The sequence below is a fragment of the Odontesthes bonariensis genome, chromosome 20, assembly GCF_027942865.1.
Source record: "Odontesthes bonariensis isolate fOdoBon6 chromosome 20, fOdoBon6.hap1, whole genome shotgun sequence".
Taxonomy (NCBI): Eukaryota; Metazoa; Chordata; class Actinopteri; order Atheriniformes; family Atherinopsidae; genus Odontesthes; species Odontesthes bonariensis.
In genome coordinates, this window is record NC_134525.1 from 14,120,157 (window position 1) to 14,145,858 (window position 25,702).

Sequence of the window (25,702 nt, forward strand, 5' to 3'; positions counted from 1 at the left end):
ATTCAACTCAGATTGAATGAGCCATCAAATTACTATTGGTAATATGCCGTTTAGTAGACATCACAGACTGGAACAATTCTGAGTTTGAAAGAAAAGGAATATTCCAAACTCATAATAGCTATTAAAAAAGCTAAGATGGAGGATTTGTTAAAATGAAACTGAGCTCTATGGAGGCAGGTTCCTCTAAAACAGAGAGGAATACCTTTCCCAAAAATCTCTAGAGCTCCTGCTCAGCCTTCAGGGGTCTCGTGAGAATTGTGGAATTCTTTTGGGAATGCCGTCAGACATTCTGCGGCCCTCTCAAGCCCACACGCTCCAGGATGACGTCATGGAGAAAGCTTGGCAGCTCTCTCTGCTTGCAAGCACCCATGGAGACATAATCGTGTAATAGCTTCTGGAAACACTTGACAAGAAAGAAAGTTAAAAGTAGCTGCTAGACAATTTTCAAGCAGTATTATCCTGGTAGCATTTAGCTTAGTATCTTTCTCTTTACAAGACTTTCCAAGCGTGGTTAAGTAAATAAAACATCAAGACTGTAAATGAGCATGAAGCCCCTGTGACATGTGGCTGCTAATACTGAGAACACACGCTGCCAGGTTTATGAACCCCATGTAATTAGAGGATTCACACATCGAGGGATAAGAGTAAACTCAACAAATTTGATTGTGGGTTCAAAAGCTTTATAGATTTTTTTTTTTTAATACAAAAAATACACCTACACATACCAGGTATCACTGATTTCTTAGAAGCAGTGGAGAAAGTTGAGCAGGGCTTGGTGCTCGCTCTCTTCCTGTTTACCCCTAAAGGGATCCGCTCGGTGCCTGAGAGATAAGATAGCCCTGCTCCAATGGAAAATCATGTCTGCATGTGTGTGTGTCTGCAGGCAGACTTTTCTTGACCTCCTTATTCAGAACCAGAGGACCATTTTCTAGGCCTACATTAACGTTTTATTGACCATAAGAACACCTCGTGTGTTACATCGTAGTTGGTGTGTGCCAACCTGAACAAAAATCAGCTTGACTCGGGTTTTGTTGTGGTTCTGCGTAAATCTTGTTGTTTGCTTTACCTAACAGCTGTTTATAGCTGCGAAGAACCCAGAGAACTCTGCCAAATAAAAGTGCCCGCATCTGATACAGGGTTGATGGCATTTACTCGTGCCTCGTGGTGTCTTCAGAATGATGCATGACTGGACATGTAGCAGAGATTTTTCATAAGGTGCACACAAATCACGCAAAGAGCCGCTTACCGCTGCTGACAGACGAATAGAGTATATGTAAATATGTTGATGATACCTGGCCCTTCTTGTCATGAGGGAGATTCATTTTTGGATCTGTGTTACACCTGCATTCCTGAGGTATGCCACGGGTTTGGTTGGACAAAACTGACTGAATTGAAAGGTGCATAAGTGTTGCTTGGTTGAAGAATGCATACCCCATCAAATTTATCGTCAAGTTTAAATCATTGCAAAATAAAGCCTCGTATTGATAGATTTTCTCAACTTTTGGGCTACATATATGGTGTTTTATGTATGATCTGCTGAGGAATCAGACGTGTGCCTATCCAAAGAAATGAGGGTCACGTTGAGGATTACACTTCAATGTCCTTCACAGACATTTGCATCACGTTCAAAATCTCACTTCAAAAAGTATGAGGAAAGGGCCTACTTTTTCATAAAACACTCCGCACAGTGGCTTTTTGTTTCCGCTACTTTAATTAATTACAGCACCCAATCACACTTTTATACATAAGGAGGTTAAAAGATACAAATGAAAAAGATAAAGACTTTTTTCTCAACATAAATCAATTTAGATTTGTTGGTGTAGTGGTTAAAGCAAAGTGTAAGGGACAAAATGAAGGTATAGAGTATTTAAAGTCGCTAAAGAAAGTTACTGGTCTGGCAAAATGATAATCAAGATTAAGATGAAAAATCAGATTAATTGTCATGTACACACTGTATGAAATACACCAAATTTCTCCTCCGCTTTTAACCCATCCAGGTTGGCACCTGTTGAACACACACATGCACAGGTTCACACACTCATAGAGACAGATGCCATACACTGGAGCGGTGGGCAGCCATTCACAGCGCCCGGGGAGCATGGGGGTACGGTGCTTTGCTGAAGGGCACCTCGGCCGTGGCAAGGAGGTGGATTTAGTAATCTGAGAGGCTGGCAGTGGGAAATGAGCAGCTGCCTATTCACTCAGATGAGGTTCAGATAACTTGTACATCCAACCTACCCCGTCGGGGGGGGGGGGGGGGGGGGGGGGGGGGGGGTCAGGTACAGACTAATACTACATTGGAGTACTTGTACAGTAAGACACCTCACACGGCCTCTGATGGCTTCTCAAGCCTCAGCCACAACCCGGTTGTTGTCTAGGTTTAACTGCATAGATTAAATAGATAGTTGGCTTCTCTCATCCCACCTCTGGACACGTTTTCAAAAAATCCAAAGGGTCCCACTCCTGGTCAGAATACACTGCCCTGATTGGCTCCTGGAATAGGAGCTGCAAGGAATGACCACACTGTGCTGGTATTTAAGGATTCGTAACTTGTGAGCATGAGTACATTTGGGTAATGATCTAAGATTTATGGAACGCCTTGAAAAGGCCTTCTAATCGGTTGTCTTATCATTTTTATGGTGATACGGGACTTTATGTACTAAGACAGACCTTTCCATTTCTAAAAAAAAGAAAGAAAAAATGACAGTTTTGTCTCAGGAGAAATTACGCTTCCATGCTTTGGTTTTATTAATTCCATTTTCACATTCCTACTGCCTGCTGCACGATCTGCGATCTTATCAGTCTGAATCACACACGCGCTCTGTACATACATCATGAGGGCTGGATTATGTCCTGTGAAGGAGGACTTGACGGCATGCTTGTTGTAATATCATTAGCTAAACATTCTTCTTGAGGTTTCTTATCTTCAGCTGCCCTGTAAGTAAAGAATGGTCTCTCTCTCTCCCTCTCTTTGTCAGTCTAAAAGCTTTTCTCTTTGAACCTTTTAGGATGAGGGTTCAAGTGTAGGTCTGTTAACACCTGCACATTACGCTCTGTGTGGGTGAGAGAGCGTAAGGAGGAGATGGAGAGACTCCCTCCCCTTGTTCCCAGTCCAACTCTGCTTCCAGCTGTTGCTGCATTCCTCTACACGTCGCAATTGGCTGAGGCCGCCGGCTTTTTTTCCCTTTAAACTTCTGTGTATGTTTGGAGCGTGTGGTGTGTGTGTGTGAATGTGACACGGGATTAAAAGTCTTTCCTGGACAGTTGTTCTTGGGCGACCGATGTGTACGCAGGAATTGTAATCTGGACAAGAAGGAGTCGTGGCGCAATATTTGGGGGCGACATTCTCGATCCTGGACTGATTGGGTCCTCTCTCCTGCGCGATGACAGAAGTGGCCAGTCCCGTTTCACTGATGGTAAGCACGTTTGTTCATGGAAAAAACAAACAAACAAACTTAATTTTTATTATGCAAAGGTTGGATGGGAGGAAGTTTGCCCATTGCAGTTCACTGTAGTCAAGCCCACTGTAGCGTGTAGCGCTTGTTTGAGCTGCAACTTTATCCGGCTTTTGTTAAAAGCTTTTGTTCTTAGCACACCAAACAGAGAAAGTTTTGTTCGTTTTTCTGGGCTTCAGAATGAGGCTCAGAATGTAGGTCTGTCGCGCGCAGATACAGCCAATAGTCAGATATATGATGTCCTCCAAGGTGACATTTTTCTCTTTTTCTCCTGATGTATGGGTTACTAATGCCACAGAAAAAAGAGCCGAGGTAGAAAAGGAAATCAGTTTGATTTTTTTCTGAAACTGAATGGTATGACTGTGTTTGGGGAAAAAAAAATAGCATCTTATCTGCCTGTCAGTTCACAGTACGAAAGCATGCTTACTGGACCTAACTTGGAAGTCTAAATATTTTGAAAAATTTACAAATTTTTTTTAAAGATTTTTTTTTTGTATGGACAACAGCATATTGTGTGAGTGTGTACAAGGGCATCCAATAAGCCTGTGTATATCCAAACAGACCTGCTACCTGATAATGTGAAGGTGGTGCTGTCCTTTTATGTGGAAAGAAGTTTGATATTCTGCAGCTTATCGCTGTGGATTTTTATGTGACAGATTTGTTATTTGGTTACACCCAAATGGATCTTTGTCTTTAGTATCCTTAGATGTAGTGGCACCTTTAAAGAAAAGCAAAAAGTTACCATACAGGAGAAACTTTGGGTCAAAACTGTTTAGAAGCAATAACAAGAAAGTAAGCTAAGCCAAAGCATTTGATCAACTTGGCGCTGGTGGTAATGTGGAAACCAGGAGGATAGTTCTCTGTCGTGGGGAAAACTGTTATTGGTTATTTAAACATCACTCTGAATACATCTTGTACATGATTTACTTTCAGCTGTGCAGACTTCGTATTGTTTACTTTATGTGTTTAGAGTATACAGTCAGTTAGTTTGAAGAGATAACAGGTGGGAGCTTAGTGCATAGATGTGCTGTTTATGTGACGTTCAAAAGTGGCCTGCTAAAAACACACATTTTTGGGGATTGATTCATGTAAATGTGAGATGTCAATAACTCCTTTGATTGTCATTAGACTAATGTTATCTTTAGAGGCCAGTTTTCCGACTGGAAATATTTCCTGTCTCCTGTGAGTCTTTTGATTCTTAACCAGGTGTCATTTCTCTGTCTTCTGCCTCACCGACATAGTCGTTTTTAAAAAATATATATATTTCAAAGTTGAGGTCATAGTACACTACGCCTCATGAGCTGCATTACAAATACAGTCTGTCCTTCCTTGTCTCTTGGTCATATCCGGTCCCTCGGAAACCAAACATCACTTGATCCCATCCATATGGCAGTCAAAGTAATCTGGGCTTTTCCGCAGGCACACACACCCTTAATAGAAATTCAAGTCAGATTTCCTCCACCTTTGAGTCAGCTGCAATAACAATGGAGTATTTTCTTTTCATTTGATCTTTTTTAAATTCTTTTTTTCTCCCCTTTCTGGTTCTCGCACCTTGCTAAATTACATTAGAAAAAAAAAAAGAGTGAGAGAGTGCATGCTGTGGATTTGTTGTTTTGGGGATCAAGGTCAGGTTGCAGTAATCAGCTCTCAGAGTTTTACCAAAACAGACACACGCACGCACACGCACACACAAACACAAACACACGTGAAATGCACAGTCAAAGACAAGCATGCACTCAGTGACATTTAGGATTTTCTTGCATGGACAAATTAAAGTCACGTACCGTATTATGCACCTAAAAGGTTGCAATTATATACGTAGGGGACATATCAATATAATAGACAAATCTTGTTGAAGACATTATTGCACACAAAAAGGCAATTGTGAAGAAAAGGGAAGAAGGATAACCCTATTTAGCCATGAGTTGCAACATATGAGGGACACTGAGAGAGGGACTCCATATTAAACAGCATCTGTGATACAAAGCTGGCTTTGTCAGGTGGGAGGAGGAGAGGGTAACACTGGAATGTAAGGGGAGGGAATGTTGAGAGACAGAGCGATGGAGGAGGAGAGAGATAAGGACAGAGGGCAGAAAGCATTAGAGGAGGCATTTACGATCAAATAAGATGCAAGTTATATCAAATTTAAATTGATGGAGAAAGGACTGATCATCTAATCATAAGTATACTGGCATCTTCGCCACTTGGTCAAATTGTAGCCCATTGTATGTTGTAAGTTGTATGTTCAGCTCAAGAGCTAGCCCCAGTTCATCATTTCAAGATGCTTACAACACATACTAAAATGCAGACGGATTTGACCTAATTCAATCCTAAAAACTGCTATTTAAGAAAAGAACTAACCATAGAGCTAACAGTGATGTACAAGTGTGTCGTCTTTTTTAATAAAAGCAGACACGCAAAAAAGGTAAAGAAAAGAACAAATGAAATAACCAAACCGGGACCATTGACAACTGGATTTTTGGTTTTGAAAATCCAGACTGATGCATATAGTAAATTAAACTGATAGAAAGACAAAACAGATGTAAAAACTTGAAATTGAAAGAGGGATGAAAGAAGAAGATGAAGAAATTGAACCAGTCTGAGAATGCTGTCCTCCTTTTATGAGTTCCCTCTCTCTCGCTCTGTTTTCCTCTTTTGTCTTTCACTTTCTCTTTTTCCGTCCCTTTTCATTCCCCTCGCTTTCTGTCTTCAATTCTGTCTGCAGATGCAGAGCGAACAAAGTATTCCAGAGAGACTCAGCTGTTCTGCAGATGACATCAAAGAGAGCTTGTGTGTGTGTAGACTTTCGTTTATTCTTGAATCCTCGTGATTTAATGAGCGTTATGCATTTTTTAAGTCGTTTTCCACTGGTCATAAAATATTTACAGCTCTAGTTTCTCTACGTAGATTTGGGTCTAAAGTTGCTGTGTTTGCAAATTTTCTAAATCAACATTTTATTTACATTGGAACAACGAAATTGTGTCAAAATGAGATATTTTACTATTTCAGACAAGAATGAGCTCATCTTGAGTGTGATGGTGGCAAAAAAAGGTCGAACAGGGGCATGTATACCACTGTGTAGCTGCTCCTCTAATGTTAACAACAGGCTGTAAACATCTGGGAACTAAGGAGACCAGTTGTTGGACCTTTGGGAGAAGAATCCTGTCCCATTCTTTTCTGATTTAAGATTCAAACTGCTCAACAGTCCTGGGTCTTCTATGTCCTATTTTGTCTCATGATCCACTAAATTTTTTCAATGAATGAAAGGTGTGGACTAGAGCCTGGCTCGGGCCGGATTTTTCTGTCCGAGCCCGGCCCTCAACCGACAGAAAAGTTCTCAAATCCGACCCGAGCCCGAGATTAATTAAAATATTTGTGTCCGAGCCCGCCGGAAGCCCGAGACCAGTGACCAACGCAAGACGGCGCACCCTAATCAGTAAATACACATTGGTGACAGCGCACCATTATCCACCATAATCCATTATAAAACATACACATTAATGGCGGTGCACCATAACAAATGCACAAGCACTCTTCGACCAGAATAAACACCCATTAAACTCAATTTAAAATTGCAAACTCGTTTGCAATGAACTGAAACCTGTCCTCTGGCTGTTTATAATTTTCACGATGTCTGCTTGCTTTCGAGCCCGACCCGAGTCCGACAAGACATTCTAATTTTTTGTCCGAGTCCGGCCCGGCCCGTCGGGTTCCGACCGGGCCAGTCGGGCTTCGGTCGGGTTGCCATACTCTAGTGTGGACTACAGGCAGGCCAGTCCAGCATGTGGACTCTTCAACTATGAAGCCATACGCAGTATGCGGTTTAGCACGGTCTTGCTGAAATTTAAACACAGCAGTGATATGCTGTTTTATCACCTTCCTATTGTGAATGTGTAAGCTACAGCCATACGTTGGCTGTGTCATACACAAACAACAAAAGCCTTTGTTTATACAGTCCTTTCTTTGGCTTCCTGATGAATGCGGTTCTGTTTTGGTCTACACCCACGTGTAAACGAAAGATTTGCTTTTTTTTAGCAACTAAATGCACGATATTGATAGAATATTTCCTAATTGGATCCGTCCCCTCTTTCGTGGTGGGCAGGTAGCTACAGGTTGGATTACTTCTAATGCTGGATTTGAAGATGAGGTTAATGAGAGTGGTGAGACTAGATGTTTCCACATTCACAAGCATAGCATGTTTTTTCAGTGTTTGCAAGTTTTTTTTTTAACTTCTGTACCATCCAATCTGATACTGTAGCTTATCTTTCCAGGTCAAGTTTGTTTTTTAAATTTGACATTGCGAAAAACCCGAAGATTAATAGGTTGGCATCTGGATATCTCGAGGTGGGCGTAACACAGCTCACTGCTCTGCTTTAACCAAAACAAACCAGGTCACAGACTTGTCTTGACCTGCCTAGCTCACCTGGAGAAAAGGACGTGAAGGAACAATGGAATAAAGAGAAGCTTTTGTTGGAGAAAGAGAGTGTGTGTGTGTGTGTGTGTGCGTGTGTGTGTGTTTTTTTTTTTTTGGGGGGGGGGGAATAAACCTGCCATTCTACACAAAATCAGGCTTCCCTAAACTGTAAAAATGATTGACCTCCATTGTTTTCTTTTTTTCCCCTTTTTTTAGCAGGACTCTTGTCCAGATGATGTCGCCATCATACACGGTGCGTTTGTTTTGTCTGCAGCAGTGATGGAAAAAATCAGTGGAATGTGGAGCCCATATCTTCTTGCGGGAGAAGAAAGAGCTGATGTGTGACTTTATTTGTGGATGTTTGCGTATGGATACTGGTTATGAGGGTGGCTGAGTCGCAAGTATGTGTGTGCCTGTGTGTGGATTAGGGGGTGTTAAAGGCAGCGGAGGTGTCAAAGCAGCAAAGGAAACCGCTGCTGAATTAGAGGAAGTGGTGCAGGGCTGAGTTTGATTTGCGTTTCCTTTTGCTCGAGATTGGAGGAAAGAAGGGAAATGACAGGAGAGTGAGATTAAAAAGGCAAGAGGACAGGACATTGGAAGGAGAAGTTGGGAAAAGACAAGAGGAAGAAAGCAAGGCAAGAAGGCTGTGGCGTGTGGACCTAATGAAGCAAAAGGAAGGAAAAACTTTAAACACCTAATGGTTATGAATTGTGACAGCTGTTTGAGATGACTTAGATGAATAAAAGATTATTACAGGATGAGGACAATGGAATATTAGAGAAAAGGAACAGAGAAAGGAAATGGCAGGAGGTGAAAAACACTATGTGGTTGTGGTGGTTTCCCATATGCTGTAATCATCTCTGCTCTGGTGAGAAGCAATACACTTACCCATCTGGATAAGTGTGCACACTGTGTGTGTGTGTGCTCGTCTTTGATTATGTGTTGCAACACAAATAGAAGCTAGCCTCATTTTTGCTTTGTTGAATTGCAGGGTACTGCAGGGGTTGTCCCTGGCACAGGATCTGAGCGTGTTTACAGAACTGCACGTTCGTATTTCATATATCGTCTCCTTTGGTCTTCTTCTGCTTTCACTCCTCTGCGTAGTTTGTCATTCTCTTCTTTTTATGTCAAACTTATTCTAGTTTTTTCAAATTTCTTCCTACATAGTTCCATCCATCATCAAACATTTGGGCTTGATTTTATCTTTATTTTGGCCTTTACTGTTATTTTGAAAAGCGCAAAAGCCTCGTCCAAATTAAGCAAGGCTTGTGTGGACATGCTCAGAAATGGATTCTTAAGGAAATAGGCCTAAAGCCAATGTAAATCTTCCTGAGGGCAAAATGTGCTTAACATAGCCTACAAAGTCCTTTAGATCTTTTGGATAAGGACATGTCTTGATCAGGACATACCTTGAGATTTGACCTGTGGCATTAAGAAAAAGCTAAAGGGATGTAAGTATTTTTGTGTGCCTGATCGTTGTCATGGATGTTATATTTTCATGGAACAAATTCTGATATTCATAGATGACAATTTTGGTTGAAAGTGGCTCTATAACTCTCAGTATGAAGAGAAATATGCACATAAACTCTCCTCCCCGGACTGTGAGTATATTTTTATGGTAATATGAAGAGTCAGGATTACCCTCTATTAACCTTACTGCTTTAGATCTATTTAAAACTCCCTATACTATGCAATCCTGTGTAAAAGCTTGATTACAATTATCTCTTGCATAACTCCTGGATGAAAAATCCTATTTAAGTGTAAGTGCGCTAAAATTAGGAGCAAAATGATTTAATATTATGAATGTTACAGTCTAAGATTAAAGTTCTGGTTTAGTCCACCTGACATTTGTAAGACATCAGAGGTTAAAAAGACTAAAAAAAAAACACAGATTTTTTTTTTTTATTCAATTCAGTTCATTCGTATCGCGCCAACAAATGTCATCTCAAGGCACTTCAAATTTGAAACAATATTGTTTTGTATTATAAAAGCTTTTTAAATGTTCATCTTCATCGTAACAGCCGCTGTCAAATAAATGGAAATATTTGGGTGAAGCACTTACTTTCCACCACTCGCCACGATATCTCACTCGTGACCGATGCATTGAACAGTCTTGTGGTCCCTCGACAAGCAGGAAAAAGAACAAAAAACAAATATCTAGAATTGATGTTACACATCAAGGGCAGCGGTCATCATCTCACACTGAGAAGGTTCCACATTTTAACCTGCAGGTCAGCTTGGGCCTTTCAGTGCTGAGGCCTCATGTTTTCCCTGTGTCTGCATGGAATCCATCAGTTTTCAGTCTTATGTTAAATAAGCTATTTATTCTAAACTGGGCATAGGTGTGAGTATAAGCGTGCCTGTGTTTCCATGTTAGTTCTGTGATGGTCCAGGATGTAACCATCTACTCTCCCAGCTTATACTAGGAGAGGTTCCAGCACTCCACCACCTTCTACAGATGGATGTAGCTTGTGTAACTTGTTTTATTGTTGCACATACGCAACAATGTGGTTTAAACAAATACACTTGCCTCATACACGTCACGTGTTGCTCTCAGTCTCCCTCTTTAACAAACATACACATTCAATGCACCAAGCCGTAGCAACCAGCAATTCGTGGGAAGCCTGTTGTCATGGATCATTTCTACCAGTTCTCCCCACCTCAATAAAGCCAGAATGCATGTCTTTTTACTCTCAAGTGGTGTTCTCTGCTTGGAACACTTTCAGAGGGAGAGTTGCTCTCATGTGGCAGATGTGTATGCCAGAAAAAGTTAGTCCGTTTGTATCATATTTCAATTTATCTATGTGCAGTCATCTGCATCTAGTCTTTCGTTATTTGTGCAGGCCTACACTTCTTCATCAGGGGGTATAGCTCAGTGGTAGAGCATTTGACTGCAGATCAAGAGGTCCCTGGTTCAAATCCGGGTGCCCCCTTTTTAAGGGTGGCCGTGGGTCAGTGGTTAGAGTGGGTCGTGCAATAACTGGAAGTAGTTGAGATGGCAGTGTGATTCCCACTCTCGCCACTCAAACAGATTGAAACTGACAGCTGGAGAGGTGTCAGTCCACCTCCTTGTCACAGCCGAGGTGACCCTTTGCTTGTATGTGTCAACAGGTGCCAACCTGGATGGGTTAAAAGACACTAAAATCTGATCTTGGTTGCATTTTCAGATTATTTTTGTTTGCTTGCAGGAATCTGAAATGATGTTCCAACCAGAGTCCGATCAGATGTCTCAAGCTGAACCTAAGGTGAAAGAGTCACACATTTAATGCAGTTTATCAACAAATTACGACACTGTAATTACTTTTAGGGACATATTACAACTCATGAAACATTCTAAATGTGTGGAAAACTGACCTTTCCTCTTATATTGATGCTTGTAGTCTCCACCCTTGGACTTAATTGACACAGGGAAAGGATTGAAGGTCCAAACTGCTCAACCTCATCTGGTTAGCCTGGGCAGTGGGAGGCTGAGTGTGGCAATCACCCTGTTGCCACTTAAAGAAGGTAACACACATATACACTCTCACAGACACACACACAGAGTTTTAAAACTCCAAAAGTTGTAATTACCAGATCATGCGGTAGCTACTTTCTGCCATGATGTAATGTACAGTATGCAGGCCATTAGTTCTCGGAATGTAATTTCTCAGCAGTCGTGCAAAGTTCTGACACAGAGTCTGGAGTAAAACCAGATCTTTGCAGTCCCCTCATAGTCTGACCTTTCTTCTTTGCTTTGCTTACCTGCTGCAAACCTCACTTTTATTTTTGTTTTTTTTCCTTTTTTCTTACACACTAATTGTTTAATTTGTGGTTACCAGAAAAAATCTTAAAAATGGAGCCAATACATGGAGACAAATTTCTAATGCACTTCTGGATGAGGATTACTTCAAGCCACAACTCAAACTGAGTTTTATGACCATTTTATATACAGTAGAATAACAAAGACTTGCTTAATTATACCAAAAGAGTGAATTAATTGAATTGGCACAAATGATTTACTGTTTGTATGTGCCAAGTGGAGTATTTGTAGTAATCTAAAGTTTCTCTATCATCAGCCATCCACTGTTGTCTTCTACTCCCTTTTCCTTAGTCATTTTCCTACACAAACTCATCAGCACAGCAAGCCACAGGTGCCTCATTACTATTCTAGTTCGCTGCCAAACACAAGATGGCAAAGCTATCCAAGCAAAGTCTACAACGTGATATAACAAGAGGGATGCTTGTATAGCTGATTATCCATTAGCCTGAAGATAGCACATCTTATACTCACTGAAACTGACTGACACATGATTCAAAGTTTTAAAAGGTGTTGAAAAAACTGATATCAGACAGATAACAGTGGTTACTTTCAGCCACAATTTTCATTCATGAAAAATAGGGGCTGTATCATACACAGCATGTCTTGCATGGTTCACAAAACTGTCATTGTATTGCTCTTTCAAAGAGACAGTTACTTATCATTTACATACATTAACATAGTGCCATTGTACTAATAGAAAATCTCAGGTCAAGATGATAATACATGAACTGTGCTGTGCAGTCACATAAAATCATGGATCACAAGTCGTCTTTATGAAACAGGCATTGGTACCAATTTCAGTTTGAAAAGATGCTTGCCCAGATAATTCAGAAACAAAATGATTTACAACTCGACAGCATAAATTGTCATCCCCTTGTATTTGTATTCCACTGATCATCAAAGCTTATGTCTCGATATTCCAGGGGTTACACGTATAGGCAGAGAAGATGCTCCTATTCCTCAAGATATCACGATCGAAGGGGCCGGCATTGAGGCAGAGCATTGTCTTATCTTTAATGAAGGTGGGTGTCAGTTGAGCTTCTTTACAATGACTCGACAATAATGACAAACTCTGGCATTAGCACAGTTACCCATCTATTCTTCAAAACAGCCTTTTATCAAACTTTTGAAGAGATAATGAGGAACAGTGTTACAGTAGGAAAATAAACTGGAGTTACACATTAGAATAAGAACTGTGTATACTATGAATGGGACGAAGGAAAAACCTTGACCCTTACCTTGTAACCACACAAACAGGAGGAGTGGTGACCCTGGACCCCTGTGGCCACCTCTGCAGTCTGGATGGAGTCCAGGTCGCTGTGCCTACACCGCTAACACAGGGTAAGTTGTACACATGGATGCATAGAATGTCTGCTTTCAGAAACATCCCATATTAGGCATGCCACACAATCATTTTGCTTGCGCAGTCTCACACATACATACAGACACATATGCTGTACACTCTGAAACAGTGCCACCTACTGGTTAAGCAAGAGCACAACGTTTGTATTGATGTTGACTGTATTGCTTTCAGTATGCATACTTTTAGTATTTCATAATTTCTGTCTGTGTGTGTGTGTGTGTGTTTGTGTAAGAGAGAGACTGGGTAATTTGTGGTTTGGTTAGCTTGCATTCCTCTCTGCATGCATGAGTCACATGGGCAAGTTAACGTTCTGCTGATGTTCAGCATGGAAACAACGGGGTGTGCAGTACGTTTGTATGTGTAAATGTATGTGAGTTCCCTATAGTTGTGTGTGTTTAAAAGGATTTGTGCGTAAAAACAAGGCTGTGTGTGTTTGTGTTTGTGTGTGTGTGTGTGTATACCTCTGGTTTGATTTCATTCATTGTGGTTTGGAACAGCTAGCTGCTATAATGAGTCACAGCTCCCAGCAACTTCAGAGCATACATAACCCTTTAGACTCTGTCATTAACAGACTGTAGAAAATTTGTCAAAACAAACTAAAACAGTCCCCTCGTTTTCTATTGGGGACCAATTATCCCCAGTCTGTTTTTTGGTTTGCTTGTATCTTGATCGGTTTTCTGTTGCCTGTCTGCCTTATCTCTTCCTTCCCCTTCTCCTGGTTTTCCCTGATTTTCTCAACCGCAGAGCTCTCTCCGTTTCTAGGTTTTCACCTTCTGTAACATTTTCCGCTCTGTGTTCCTTCCTTTCTCATTTTCCGCTTTCATTTCACAGAATACGCAGCTCTCTGACTTGCCTGTCCTTTCAGTTTACTTTACTTACTTTGCTTTTTTTGGGGAGGGGGGGGGGGGGTCTGTGTCACCGTGTCCCGTGAGGCCTGGCCATTTTCAGTTAAATATTGACAGGCCTATTTGTCTTTGCGCTGTGCCTGGCTGATTCAAATATTGACATCATCTTGGTGTGTCCACACACACGACGACAGGGCATTGTGAAGTCGCAGGGGCGGAGAAAACAAGGGGAAAAAAAAAGAAAAGGTTAGCAAAGTCAAAAGGGCATGGCCAGGAAAATTATGTAGGGAGAGCGAGAGGGAGAGCATCTTTCAGGAACATCCACTGGCCTCACATACTCGGGGCTCAGTTCACTGTAACCACACACACATAATGTAGACACACACAAGCACTTCTAGGGCAGTCTGGAGACGATTAACTGTGTTTAGAAAATGATCTGTTCTGTATTTGGGAACTTGCAGTTTGACCTGGACTCACATCAGCTTCACTGCTAACTCACTGGAGCAGCTTGAAGGCACTTGTAGAACATACATCCTAAAAAAACATGATGTGGGCACAAAGACATTGACAAACAAGCAAAATAACTGTTCACTTTGTTAAGTGTTCTAACAAATGTACTTTGCAAATCATATTAACAAGAAAATGACGATTTCTATATTTTGGATGTGCTGTATCTTGTTTAGGCCTATTTTCTTTGCTCTTAAGCTAGAACATTGGGCAACAAAACTCAGTTTCCCAGCATGCACATCAGCTTGAAGTACATGCAAATCTGGGGTTCTCTACAGCTCAACTACTCCTTCCCATTCCCTTTGTATCTCACCTATGCACTATATAAACACAAACATAATACAAATGTAGCTATCTGTGATTTAATGTTAAGTTGGAGATGGGAAGCAACTTAGCAATGCAGATGAAGAAACTAAATTTATTTATTAATTTACTGCATTTTGTGTTACCTTTATCACCTGAAATCCTATGATTATGTCTTATGTCAGCAAGCCAGTGAGGTTGCATTCTCGAATCTATTCTTTGTCCCAGCGGCACCATGTGGACCCAAGGGGGAAAAAAACATTTCAGTACACTGTATACTAGCATGTGGCAGTACTGACCAATAAATTCTCTTAAGTCTTGAGTGCCTTCTTTTATCTCAAGTCAAATGGAAATATTCCTTCAGTTTGTTAGTTTGTCATTATAATAAAACTAAGCCCTCAGACTGAGAAGCTGGTCCCTGCGGACCAGCTGGTTTAGGGTTACACTTGTCCAATGGATCGTAAAGAGAAAAAATGGGAAAAAAAGAAGGAAAATAGGTAGACAGACAAAGAAAGCTGAGGGGGCGTCCTCTACATACCTCACTGTCGAACTGTCTTTGAACCTACCATATATAAACAGAGGGGGGATGGCTTACCAGCTTCCCTCTGTTACTTTACATATGGTTTATAATTAGTTAAAGACCAATGTTTTATCGTTTCAGTGGCGTCATAAGTGCGTAAGCCTTTGATTTGAGCTGCGTTCACGCCATTTTTAATGTTAATCCGGGAGCTCAACCCCCCTTTTTCTTTACCAAAACTTGGTACGGTCCCGACTCAGACTAGGCGACGGTAAATCACTGAACTTTCTCCGACACGGACTCAAGGCGGCAGGGGAACCGTATCGTCACCGGAGAAGGAGGCAAACAGCAACATCAAGATTTATGAATAGTTTTTCATTTTATTTCTCCTCTTGAGTTCTTTTGAGGCCCTGTCATGACAAACTGTCAGACGTATAAAGAAAGAAAATAGATACTTTTTTTTGCTCGCGCTGTGTGCTCACTGAATGGGACTCATCAGGTTAGTAACGGATTAATGAGCTGTTACAAAATGACGTTGTATTCACTCTGGCGTTGTGTTAAATGCCTTCCAGTTCACACAACTGTAACAGTTTTCGATACTGTATTGTAGAACTCTACTTTCGGTATGAAATGTGCTTCTTTTTTCTTCTTAAGACGTTACTCATCATCACTGTTTGATATGGTTTCTCGTGGAAAAACAGACTATCTGTTTTTATTGACGAAAAATCACTATCATGTAGCTACTCCACGAGGTGTAGTTGCAGCTGTACTGTAGTACAACTATAGTCATAGGTCATCTGCTCTTTGAGCTCAGGGTTATCTGCATGTAATGTTGGAGTTTGATTATTCGATTCTCTCTTGTCCTTTGATGATCTAATGAACTTTTCTTCGGTGATCCATATCAGCACATCTTTATAGCTACCTATATCAGTCTGGAGCCTGTGTGCAAACTGCTTTGAAATTGGCCCAAAATGTTGTGCTGGTCAATGTTTTAGTCTTGAATTTGCATTTTTGCAGCAAAGTCAATCTGTTCACAGCCTTTAATCAGCCAGGATAAACTGCAGTTGGTCAACAGTTTGGGATCAAAGTCAAACGCTCTTTGAAATATCAATTCTGTCCACCTGGTGCACAAATCCAGGAAAGATTAGCTCACTAAGCCAAAGTTGCTGAACTGATCTGTGTCTGTTCTGCTTCTCTTGCCCCTTTTGTTCCAGCAGAATTGGAAGAGGGAATCACTGCTACAGCACAGTTTGATCCGAACCACGCAGTGTTTAAAGTTACATCTCTTGCTTACAGGTAGCTGGATCCTCGTGGCACTCCATCACAACGTGTCATTCGTGTGCGTGCCCCGGGGTCTTGAATTTGCTTTCAGGTTCACAGACTGTTGCGAGTGCACATAACAAAGAGAACGAGCCTATGGTAATGAAGGCAGGCTCCGCCGCCAGGATACCTGACACCTGAAAACCAAACCTGCGTCATTATCTTGGATGTTATTGTTTTCTGCCCGCCCTTAGCACGTCTGGGCTATTTCTGTACCAGTCCTATGCTGTAAAACCGATTTTCATTTCGCTCTATTTATTTTGGTTTGTTTCTCCTTGACTTTTCATTTCTCATTAGAAATAGATGAGAGACTGTTGATAAAGCCTGGCTTGCTTCCAGAGCTTGAGAGGAGTGATCCACATTGACGCTCTTTGCATACAGTTTGAGGTCCAGCCCAGATGTGTTGGTTCCTGAGCTGGTGAGAAGCCTGACTGACTGAACAAGTCTTCACCGAGTCACCTGAAAAACGCCAGTCCGTGTGTTCATGAAGCCACTGTTGGACCCTTGTGCCTCAGTGAGGGTTAATTTGTGGTTTCGAGGACAATTTGCACTCCCGCTGGGGGCCGTGTATGTATGCATCATTTCATGAATGGATAAATTCTCTTTTAGCTTTAGCTTCGGTGCCATGCAGGTTTTCAGGCTCACAGTCGCATTTCACTCACAAAGTAATTAGTTCATTTAGATATGAAAAGAATTGCACCTCACTTTTCTGTCTTTTCTCTGAAGTGTGTCACTGTCATTACTTTGCATGTGAAACTCGACCAAGAAACAGTCACTTTAGCCTCATTCAAGCACGTGTTTCGCCTAGGATCTTTGCACTTGGTTTATTTTATATTCTAACCCAATGCTCTCAATTTGGCTATTCCTCCGCTTATGCTAACCAAATAGAGGAACAATTTCCCCTCCCATAACATCGTGGTGAGTTCAGATCTACATGGGAACAGAAATTGGCTCCAGACGTGATACAGACCCTACATCTGTGTCCTCAAAGACTCTGAGGTTTGACTTTGGAGATTGCAAACTTTAAATTATCCTATAAATGCAGAGACTAATTTGAAGTTTTGGAGAGGATGTGTGTGTGTGGGCATGCATGCTCTGCTCTGGAAGGCAAACACTATTGCTGGTAAACAAGTGAGCATGTGAATGAGATTAAGTGTGTTTTGTTGTGGCTGATGTGTCGTAGTGGGGTTTTTTTTCAGGTTGATTCGAGCAGCTGACCTGAGTTTAGTTTCTGTGTAAGTGGTTAAGAACTTTTTGAAGGCAGGGATTACAATTTAATGGCAGCGGTTCGGCAAATGCCATTTTAAGGGCGCGTGTTCATCTTTCAAACATTGCTTCTTTATCTTCATTTTTTACATGGTCAGACACTGTCATGAGTTTATGCAAAGGGTAGAAAGGAGGAGAATTAGCAACTAGGCATTTGTTAGCAATAGGGTTGAGAGGAAATTAAAAGAGAGAGGGGGGGCTGTGAACAAATCAGGACATCGTATTTTACTCTCCATTTAAAAGGTGGCACATGGCGAGGTTATTGAGGGTAGGAAATAAGAGCTGACTGCTGGCTAAGTGTGTGTCTGTGTGTGAATGCCTTTGTGCGTGATGCTAAATACTGAGACGTGCTGTGATTCATTAGGCAGACGCCGTTACACGACATGTTTCCCGGAGCACGCGCAACATTTGGAAGACTTTTATTACTTTATTACTCGCGCCCGGCGATGAGAAACACACATGATCAGCTCTTCTTCAGGCCCGCTGACATGAATGAGTCTGCGTGTGTGCCTCTGTAGTTTTCCTCAGACAGACACATCTGTCTGATCCGTCCGGTCGCGCTGCCACTTCCCCGCAGTTTTACGCCTAAACCTGCGAGATTCTGTTTACACAAGTATGGATTTGAAAAGTTCACAGAGCAGCTGTGTAGACTAAACATTTTTTGTAGTGTTTTCATATGTGTGGTGTCTGTTCGCACTGCAATCAGGTCTCCTCCTGAGCAGGGAATTACTGCTTTGAAGGCAAAAAAAGAAGAAGTTTGCTGTTGAGGCACTCTCTGCGGCAAAGCCTAGAGAGATAACACCTCTTTCGATTAGAATATGGGCTTAAGTTAGGCAGTTAATGCAGCTTTCCATGTTGAAAATGGACATGGGTTTGTTCGAGAGAAAGAAAAGGAAAAGCTATGAGGACCAGAGAAAGGGAGAAAAAAAAACATTTGACATTCTTCCATTGAGTCTTTTTCCATTCGCCCTCTTTGCCTCAGTGGTTGTGTCTGACTTCAGGTCCAAAGAATCTGATGTAACCATAACAGAGCTATTAAGTAGGTGCGTTTTCAGCTCTTTACATTGACATTAACATTGTGTAGGAGGGTTTACAGTGAGGATTAACCGAAACCTTCTTTCCTCAGCACAACACAGAGAAAAGATTGCTTTCACATGTGAGTAAACAGACAAATAAAAGTTTATCAGCCTGCCACGTGAGTTTCCCTCCTTGTGCATGTTAAGTTGTCATTTCTTCTTCTGCTGTTTTTCAATTGTTTCCCTGGACAGGACCTCCTGTGTTAGTTTCAGCACTGCTGTTTCCCTCGGAGGTATTTGGACAGCTGTGGATGCCTGTGTGTATTACAGAGGTTGTGACCCTGACATCTTGTTTAATACCTGGCCCTTTCAGCTTAATTGATGGCCAGAGCAAACACTGTGGTCTGAGGATAGCAAGCTGTGCACGGGCATGCCTGAGAGCGAGTCTGGCTGTGAATACATTCTCCAGGCTCATACTCATTTTAAGCTGTGCTTACTGTCTTCCTCCTCATACATTTTTTTATGATAAACAGTATGTTTATGTATGTACACTATTGGCATCACTGTGAGGTCATTTGATTTATGCTCTGTAAGATTTGGTCATTTGAATGTCAAGTGACCAAATCAACTTTATTTATATATTTTTTAAACGGCACAAAATCTACTACTCTGCTCCATCTGAATGCTCTTTCCACTCAAGTGAACCAGAGATTCCTCTTCTTTAGGACTCTCATGATGAGGAAATTATAGTTTGTGCTTTGAGGTCAAACCAAAATGTCCCCACAACTGGGACTGGCAGTATATCAGCGATTTAGTTCATACTGTTGTGTTGTTTTTTTTTTCATCAATATGATCTGATGCTGGATAAGCTCATCTGTTTGCAGTGTTTATTTCTCCTCACGCCCCAGATTTGGCGCTGATAAACCAGAACGGAGGAAGTGGGCATCGGTGTTGACACATATTTTTGGAAATTATATGTCTGTTTTACAGAGGTGGCAAAAATGGTTCTAGGTGCAGTGCAAAATTATCACTGTCAGCTCAAGTAGTTGGAGCCATGTAATAAAATCCACTGGCCTTTTTCCAAAAGTTTTGAGTCGTTTCTCAAATTAAACCTTTTTTTTGCATTTTCATTGTAGGATATTCCCTGTGTCTGGGTAAGTCCTATTTCTTCCGGTTCAACCATCCTGAAGAGGCCAGCAGAATGAAGAGCATGCTTCCACAGAAGAGCCCAGTGTCAGCTTTAGCCTACAACACAGGTGCGTACACAGGACCTTTCCTGACTGAATACTTGGATCGCTATTTCTTTTCTGCTTCTCTCTGCCATTATATATAAATATATATATTTTTTAAAGTATCTTTTAGGCTATTTATGCCTTTATTGGATAGGTCAGTGGAGATAGACAGGAAGCAGGGGGCAGAGAGAGGGGGAACAACATGCAGCAAAGGGCTGTCCGATGCGGGACTCAAACTGGGGCCAGCTGCAGCGAGGACTATAGCCTCTTGTACATGGGGTGCCTGCTCAACCCACTACGCCACGGACCACCCCCTCTCTGCCATTATATTGCAGCATAACTAGTTCCTTGACCTCCACATTTTGGGTTTGATGTGTACAACAGTTCATACCCTCATATGCTTCTGGGTTTCTGATCGAGGATGTTCAGTTGGGTCCAACATTGCGCCTCTTAGGCACGATGATCTTTAACAGCAGACAAATGTTAAGAACCACGATAAGGTGTTTACGTGCCACAGTATGTTGGTTTCTATCAGACTTTTTTAGGTAGCATTTCAAGGTTTTTCTTTTTCAAAACAAGGAGAAGAACTTGTCCAGCTTTGTGAAAGCTGGGTAAGATTTGTAGCTCTGACACACATAAGCAGGTTCCTCCAAAAATTAAAAGCAGCAGACGAGCAGGAGACGACTGTCCCACGCTATGCTAAAACTTCAAATTTAAAACACGTTGGAATGTTTTTGTCATCTGGTACCTGGTACATCTGATACAGCTGGACTCCGGAGCCTCTCTGGTGATTGATCGATCCGCGAGCAAGGTGTGTGTGCGTCAAGTGCGTGAGCTACATTCAGTGGAATTCTTGCTCTTTAATCCCTGGAGACGTGAGGAATGTGCTTCACTCTCCCACTGTTTCACATTCACATCAGCGAAACTGTTAGGGCAGACCGCTATTATCTTCACCTCTATCCTTCGGCTTTTTCTGCAGGGCTCGCTCTCAGACGTGTCCGTCTAAAGGGAGGACTCCCACACAAAGCAAGAATAGCTGAGCACAGTAGAGAATGATCACAATAGAAGAGGGTTGATGCACTCCAGGCCCCACAGTATAAATCTGCCCATGTATGGACACAGACGCTCTGTGTGTGCGTGTCCCTAGATCTTATGATGCCTCTCATTTTCTGCCCCATTTCTCTCCACCATGTAAGGTTTGACATTTTCTCACACAGGCGCACGTTTAGCTGTGTCGAGCACTTTTTCTGTTACGAAATAACCAAGCTGAAGTGCACTCTTGGCATCGGTACTCATTAAAAAGGAACGCATTTGTATTTCCCAAATCTACAGTCCTCTGTTGCACAAACGTCTTTCTGTGTGTGTGTGTGTGTGTGTGTCTGTGTGTATGCACTTGCGTCTGGTTGTGTGTAGCGGTTGAATGCTGGGTGGTCTAAGCTCGAATGTTGTAACAGCGTCTTTTCCACATAAAACCTCAGATGACTTGAGAAATGGGCAGGTTTCTCACATATTCTCTTGACCTTGCGTATTTTTTCACCTGCGTGTCTAATGACAGGACGTTTATGGTCATGGTCTTGAAAAAGAGAAATTGAACTCAAGCTATTATTCAGACATACTTGCGAATATCTTTTGACGTAAATGATCATTTTTGGGTTACATATAGCAGTGAGGAAGTAAAAGTGGATGCAGCTGCGGTCCGGTAAAGAAGACCCCCTAACTGCTGAGACTTCTTTAAATAAAAGCCTCCCTGAAGGGTGGGGGTCCCCTTAAGGGTACTTCAGAATGTTTTGTGGTCTTTTTCATTGACCAAAATCCTATTCTAAGCACCTCAGCTTAAGTTAAACTGCTTGTTTTGGATCTAATGGATGGTTTTGTGTGAGCGTCTCTATGTGTGTGTGTTTGAGTCGACTTTTCTTGGGGGGATTCACTGCCAGTTCACTGGATTATTATTTTGTGCTCGTTTGCGAATAGCTGCAATTTCAGGTGCACGTACAAGCTTAACCTCTCTCTAATTACTAATTTCTGTTGTTATGACCATTGTGCCTCCCTCTTTTCCTTTTCATCTCTTTCCATCTCTCCCTTTCCTGGCTCAGATCTTTTTTCTCAGTTCCCCTCAGACTAAAGAAAAATGTTTATTTCTTTGAATATCTTTCCATGTCTTTATTGCTTAACCCGGCCCTTCAGCTTCTTGTATTTTTGCTTAAGCCCTGTTCTTTCTCTCTCTTAGTTTCTCTACATATTACGTCTCTTTATGTACACGTTGCATTGCATCTCTGTCCCTTTCCAGACTATCTGAAGTTTAGCAGCGACTACAGTAATGCAGTGGTGGGTGGCACCAGTAGTGCGAGGGGCATGCGATCAGCCTCTGAGCTTCGGGACCTGATGGACACCCTGCAACGCAAAAAAACTGCCCTGGAAAACAGCCTGAGAGCTAATGGGAACACTCACCCATCCTACTTCAGTGTGACACAGGTCAGCCATCATTTTGTTCCACTACGGGGTTTATTCTTCACCAACACGTGGTTAATAATGCTTTCCCCATTATCATGGACTCTATTCATGTATATTTAAGAATTTTCAAGTATTCCCAATTTACAATTGTGATATTTCTCAAAATGTGTTTGTCTCTCTCTCTAACTCTCAGAGTCCCCCAACCACACCCGTCTCAAGTCCTGCCACGTCTCCATCAACCTATCAGGAACAGGCAAGGCGTTTCTATGGCTCTGATCGTCCATTTACATCTCTGAAATCTGCGCCCCCTCTCTCCCCCGGACGTCGATCTGATCCTTCTTCTTCTCTGGCCTCGCGCACCTCAGCTGGCCGCAGTCAGGACGGTTTTGGCGATAGCCGACGACTGCACAACCAAGGTTCCTCTCCTTTGCTGTCTGCGTGGAACGGCGGAGGTTCTTCCAATTCTGTTGCCGGAAGCGATAGCTACATCCTCGCTCTGCCTCCCTCCTCCTCCTCATCCCGCGCTCCATCAACAGGGGGCGCAGTCAGCATGCCGTCAAGCCCTCGTCTCGGCCGCCGCACCTACGGGAACCAAGAACCAACACCCAGCAGTCGAACCAGGAAATACTCAGCAGGCTCACTCAACAGTATGGTAACAGGGGGGCATAGCCGTTCGCTGCCCCGCCTTTGCCCCCCCCCATCACCCCGTAATGACAACAATGGCGCTCTGACCTTGTCAATGCTTCCTCCACGTCGTTCTGATATTGCTGGGGGTTACAAATTTAGCAAAGATGCTTACAGCAACAGTCACAATGCGAGCCCTGAACTCAACCACAACTCCAGTAACTCCTGCCAGCAAGGCTATAACAAGAATCAAATCCAGGCCATGGCTCAAAAGGAAGCGGTTGTGTCTATCTCTCTTTCCACCCCGAAGAACTCTAGCTCCAGCACTAACTCCATCGATTCCCAAACTGCCCCGCCAGATGTGACAATCCCATCCAAAGCAGGAGGCTCCTCTTCTCCTCGCGTTGCCAAGAAACTCAGCCTCACCTCAACCAGCTCAGTGGGCTCTGTCGCCTCCTCGAGCTCCAGCCCCCCAGAGGCAGAACGTCTGGCCAGCCAAGGAGTCTCTCCAGGACTAAATCATTCTTTGGGGGAAAGAGAAAGACGAGGTGGGGGACTCGAACTCACCTGTGCTCTGGGGCTGGGAATTGGAGAGAGGAGAGCTTCTTTCGGGAAGGTGGGACTGGAACCTGGGCTCGGTCTGGGGGAGAGGAGGCAGTCATTTGGAAAAGCCGGCGTGGCTCCACCGGGGGGATTTAGGGAAAGAAGGGGGAGTATAAGCTCACTGAGTGGGAAGGAAGAATTGACAGATTACCATCTACGCCAAAAAGAGGAGAGACTTCGTGAGCAGGAGGTTGAGAGACTGGTGAGTTCCATTTTGTTCAGATGTTTCGTTTTTTAGTCATAAAGGTAACATTCTTCACTGTGTTATATAGTATTCGCCTTGGCGTTACTTGATTTTGGGTGAATTGTTTGTCTAAATCAGCTAAACTTACAGATGGTCTCAGGACTCTAGACAGGTGAGCATGTGGTTGGGAATGAAAAATGCAAAAGCACTGTTGCGTGTTATTATTTTAAATGGAAGATGGTGATGCAGAAAGAAATGGAGTGAGCGTAGGAATGCCTCCCTTCAGAATAACTTTCTCTTTGGCCTCTCAAACATACTCTCACAGGGATCTGAACACACACGCACACACAGAGTGAGGTTTACCACTCAACAGATGCTTATGGCACTTAGCCCATACTAACAGGACTATTCTTAACCGTGTGCTTGGATCGTGGGTGTGTGTGTGTGCGCTTTTCTGGGGTGCATGTTTAAGTCAGTCATCTGGAGGTCCGCCCGGTGTGGTTTGTACCACCGAGGAGCCACAGAACACATCAGTCAGCTGCGGGTCAGAGAAACCAAGATTACAGAGTTATAGTGTAGCAGGTGGATAAACACACAAATACGCAAAATGTAATAACAAGTGGAATCCGGATCCAGCTGTTCTGTCTCTGTAGTTGTCTTTTTTGTGCACTGCTACGCATCTTTTTATCTGTGAGGAATTGTTCTAGATCCCGTTCAAACAAAACTGCATCTCACAGGTTTTTCAAGCCTCGAGATTAAAAAAAAAAAAAAAAAAAAGTTATGAGCAAAAGAGGCTCAGAGTTACAGGAACTGAAATGATGATCTGCTTGAACAGTTCTGAACAGATTTGGGCCCGGGCTAATGGAGGCAGGCCACTTGCAACATTTCAGTATGGGTCAAGGACCAGTGCAGGAAACCGTCTCTCCTTGTCTGAACTTTGTCTGCCCTCTAGTGGTCTTTTTTTTTTCACGAGCCTCAGTAGTTATAGTACAAAATAAGATCCATCCATTGTGACATTTGAATGGAACAGGACAGAGTTTGTTGGGGTTCAGTCAAGTTTCAAATGCTATTTTCTAAAAAGTAGTTGGTTTGAAGAGCAGCTTGTTACGAGCAGTATGTACGAATCATTTTGTGACGGTAAAGAATTGGGGGAAAAAAAGAGAAGAACTGGGATTACTGCCACCGACAACAGAAAACCAATCAGTTATCACAAAGAGTGAAAGCTAAGAGAGAGAGAAGTAAGAATTTTCATTTTCACTTACCATAAAATATAAAAAAAATGTTATTGTTTCACCTTAGCCAGAGCTTCTACGTTTTGCCCTCATTTTAACCTACTTCTTTCTTCATTTTCAGTGGGTTGCTTCTCTTCCGGTTTTCCTTTTTCCACTTCTGCTCATATTCTTTCATCATGTACGTCTCCACCCATCTCACCTTCTTAGTTTACAGATAATCTTCTCGGAGCTCCACAGAGGCTTGTGTCTATTAAGAATAGAACAAGGTGACAAACTGGCAGGGGCTTGTTTTTTTTTATCAGCTCCTGGTTCACATTACACGCGATAAACTCGGTGTTATTTTGTTAGTGTATCATTCATACATATGTAAGAATATTGGCCCTTTGCACTGCACTTGAGCGGACTAAATTACTTCTTTTCAATAAATATTTTGTTTCTTGAAATGATCAGTTAGACGTTAAACTCTACAAAATACGCATTGCCATGCTTTTCGCTATGTTGGATGATTCTCTTGAGGTCTTTAGAAAGCGGCAGATGACTGTCTTAAGTTTTTCGGTCCAAACTTCACCCA

The 25,702-nt window shown here is 42.3% G+C and overlaps 1 protein-coding gene and 1 non-coding gene across 6 annotated transcripts in view; both read left to right on the forward strand.

Moving 5' to 3' along the window:
* Positions 1 to 3,118: 3,118 nt before the first annotated feature.
* Positions 3,119 to 25,702, forward strand: part of phldb2b (pleckstrin homology-like domain, family B, member 2b) — a 39,752-nt gene continuing 17,168 nt past the window's right edge. For 2 of the 5 annotated variants that reach the window (XM_075452869.1, XM_075452868.1), the window contains exons 1-8: positions 3,120 to 3,416; positions 11,058 to 11,114; positions 11,250 to 11,373; positions 12,592 to 12,690; positions 12,926 to 13,009; positions 19,942 to 20,061; positions 22,325 to 22,509; positions 22,682 to 23,917. In XM_075452869.1, coding sequence (XP_075308984.1) covers positions 3,384 to 3,416; positions 11,058 to 11,114; positions 11,250 to 11,373; positions 12,592 to 12,690; positions 12,926 to 13,009; positions 19,942 to 20,061; positions 22,325 to 22,509; positions 22,682 to 23,917 — 1,938 coding nt within the window. In that variant the 5' untranslated portion in view covers positions 3,120 to 3,383. Of the gene's footprint in view, positions 3,417 to 11,057; positions 11,115 to 11,249; positions 11,374 to 12,591; positions 12,691 to 12,925; positions 13,010 to 15,505; positions 15,703 to 19,941; positions 20,062 to 22,324; positions 22,510 to 22,681; positions 23,918 to 25,702 lie in introns of those variants that run through there. The other 3 variants (XM_075452867.1, XM_075452870.1, XM_075452871.1) reach the window with 3 other exon arrangements.
* Positions 10,731 to 10,802, forward strand: trnac-gca (transfer RNA cysteine (anticodon GCA)). The gene has a single exon. It is a non-coding gene; the product is annotated as a tRNA-Cys (tRNA).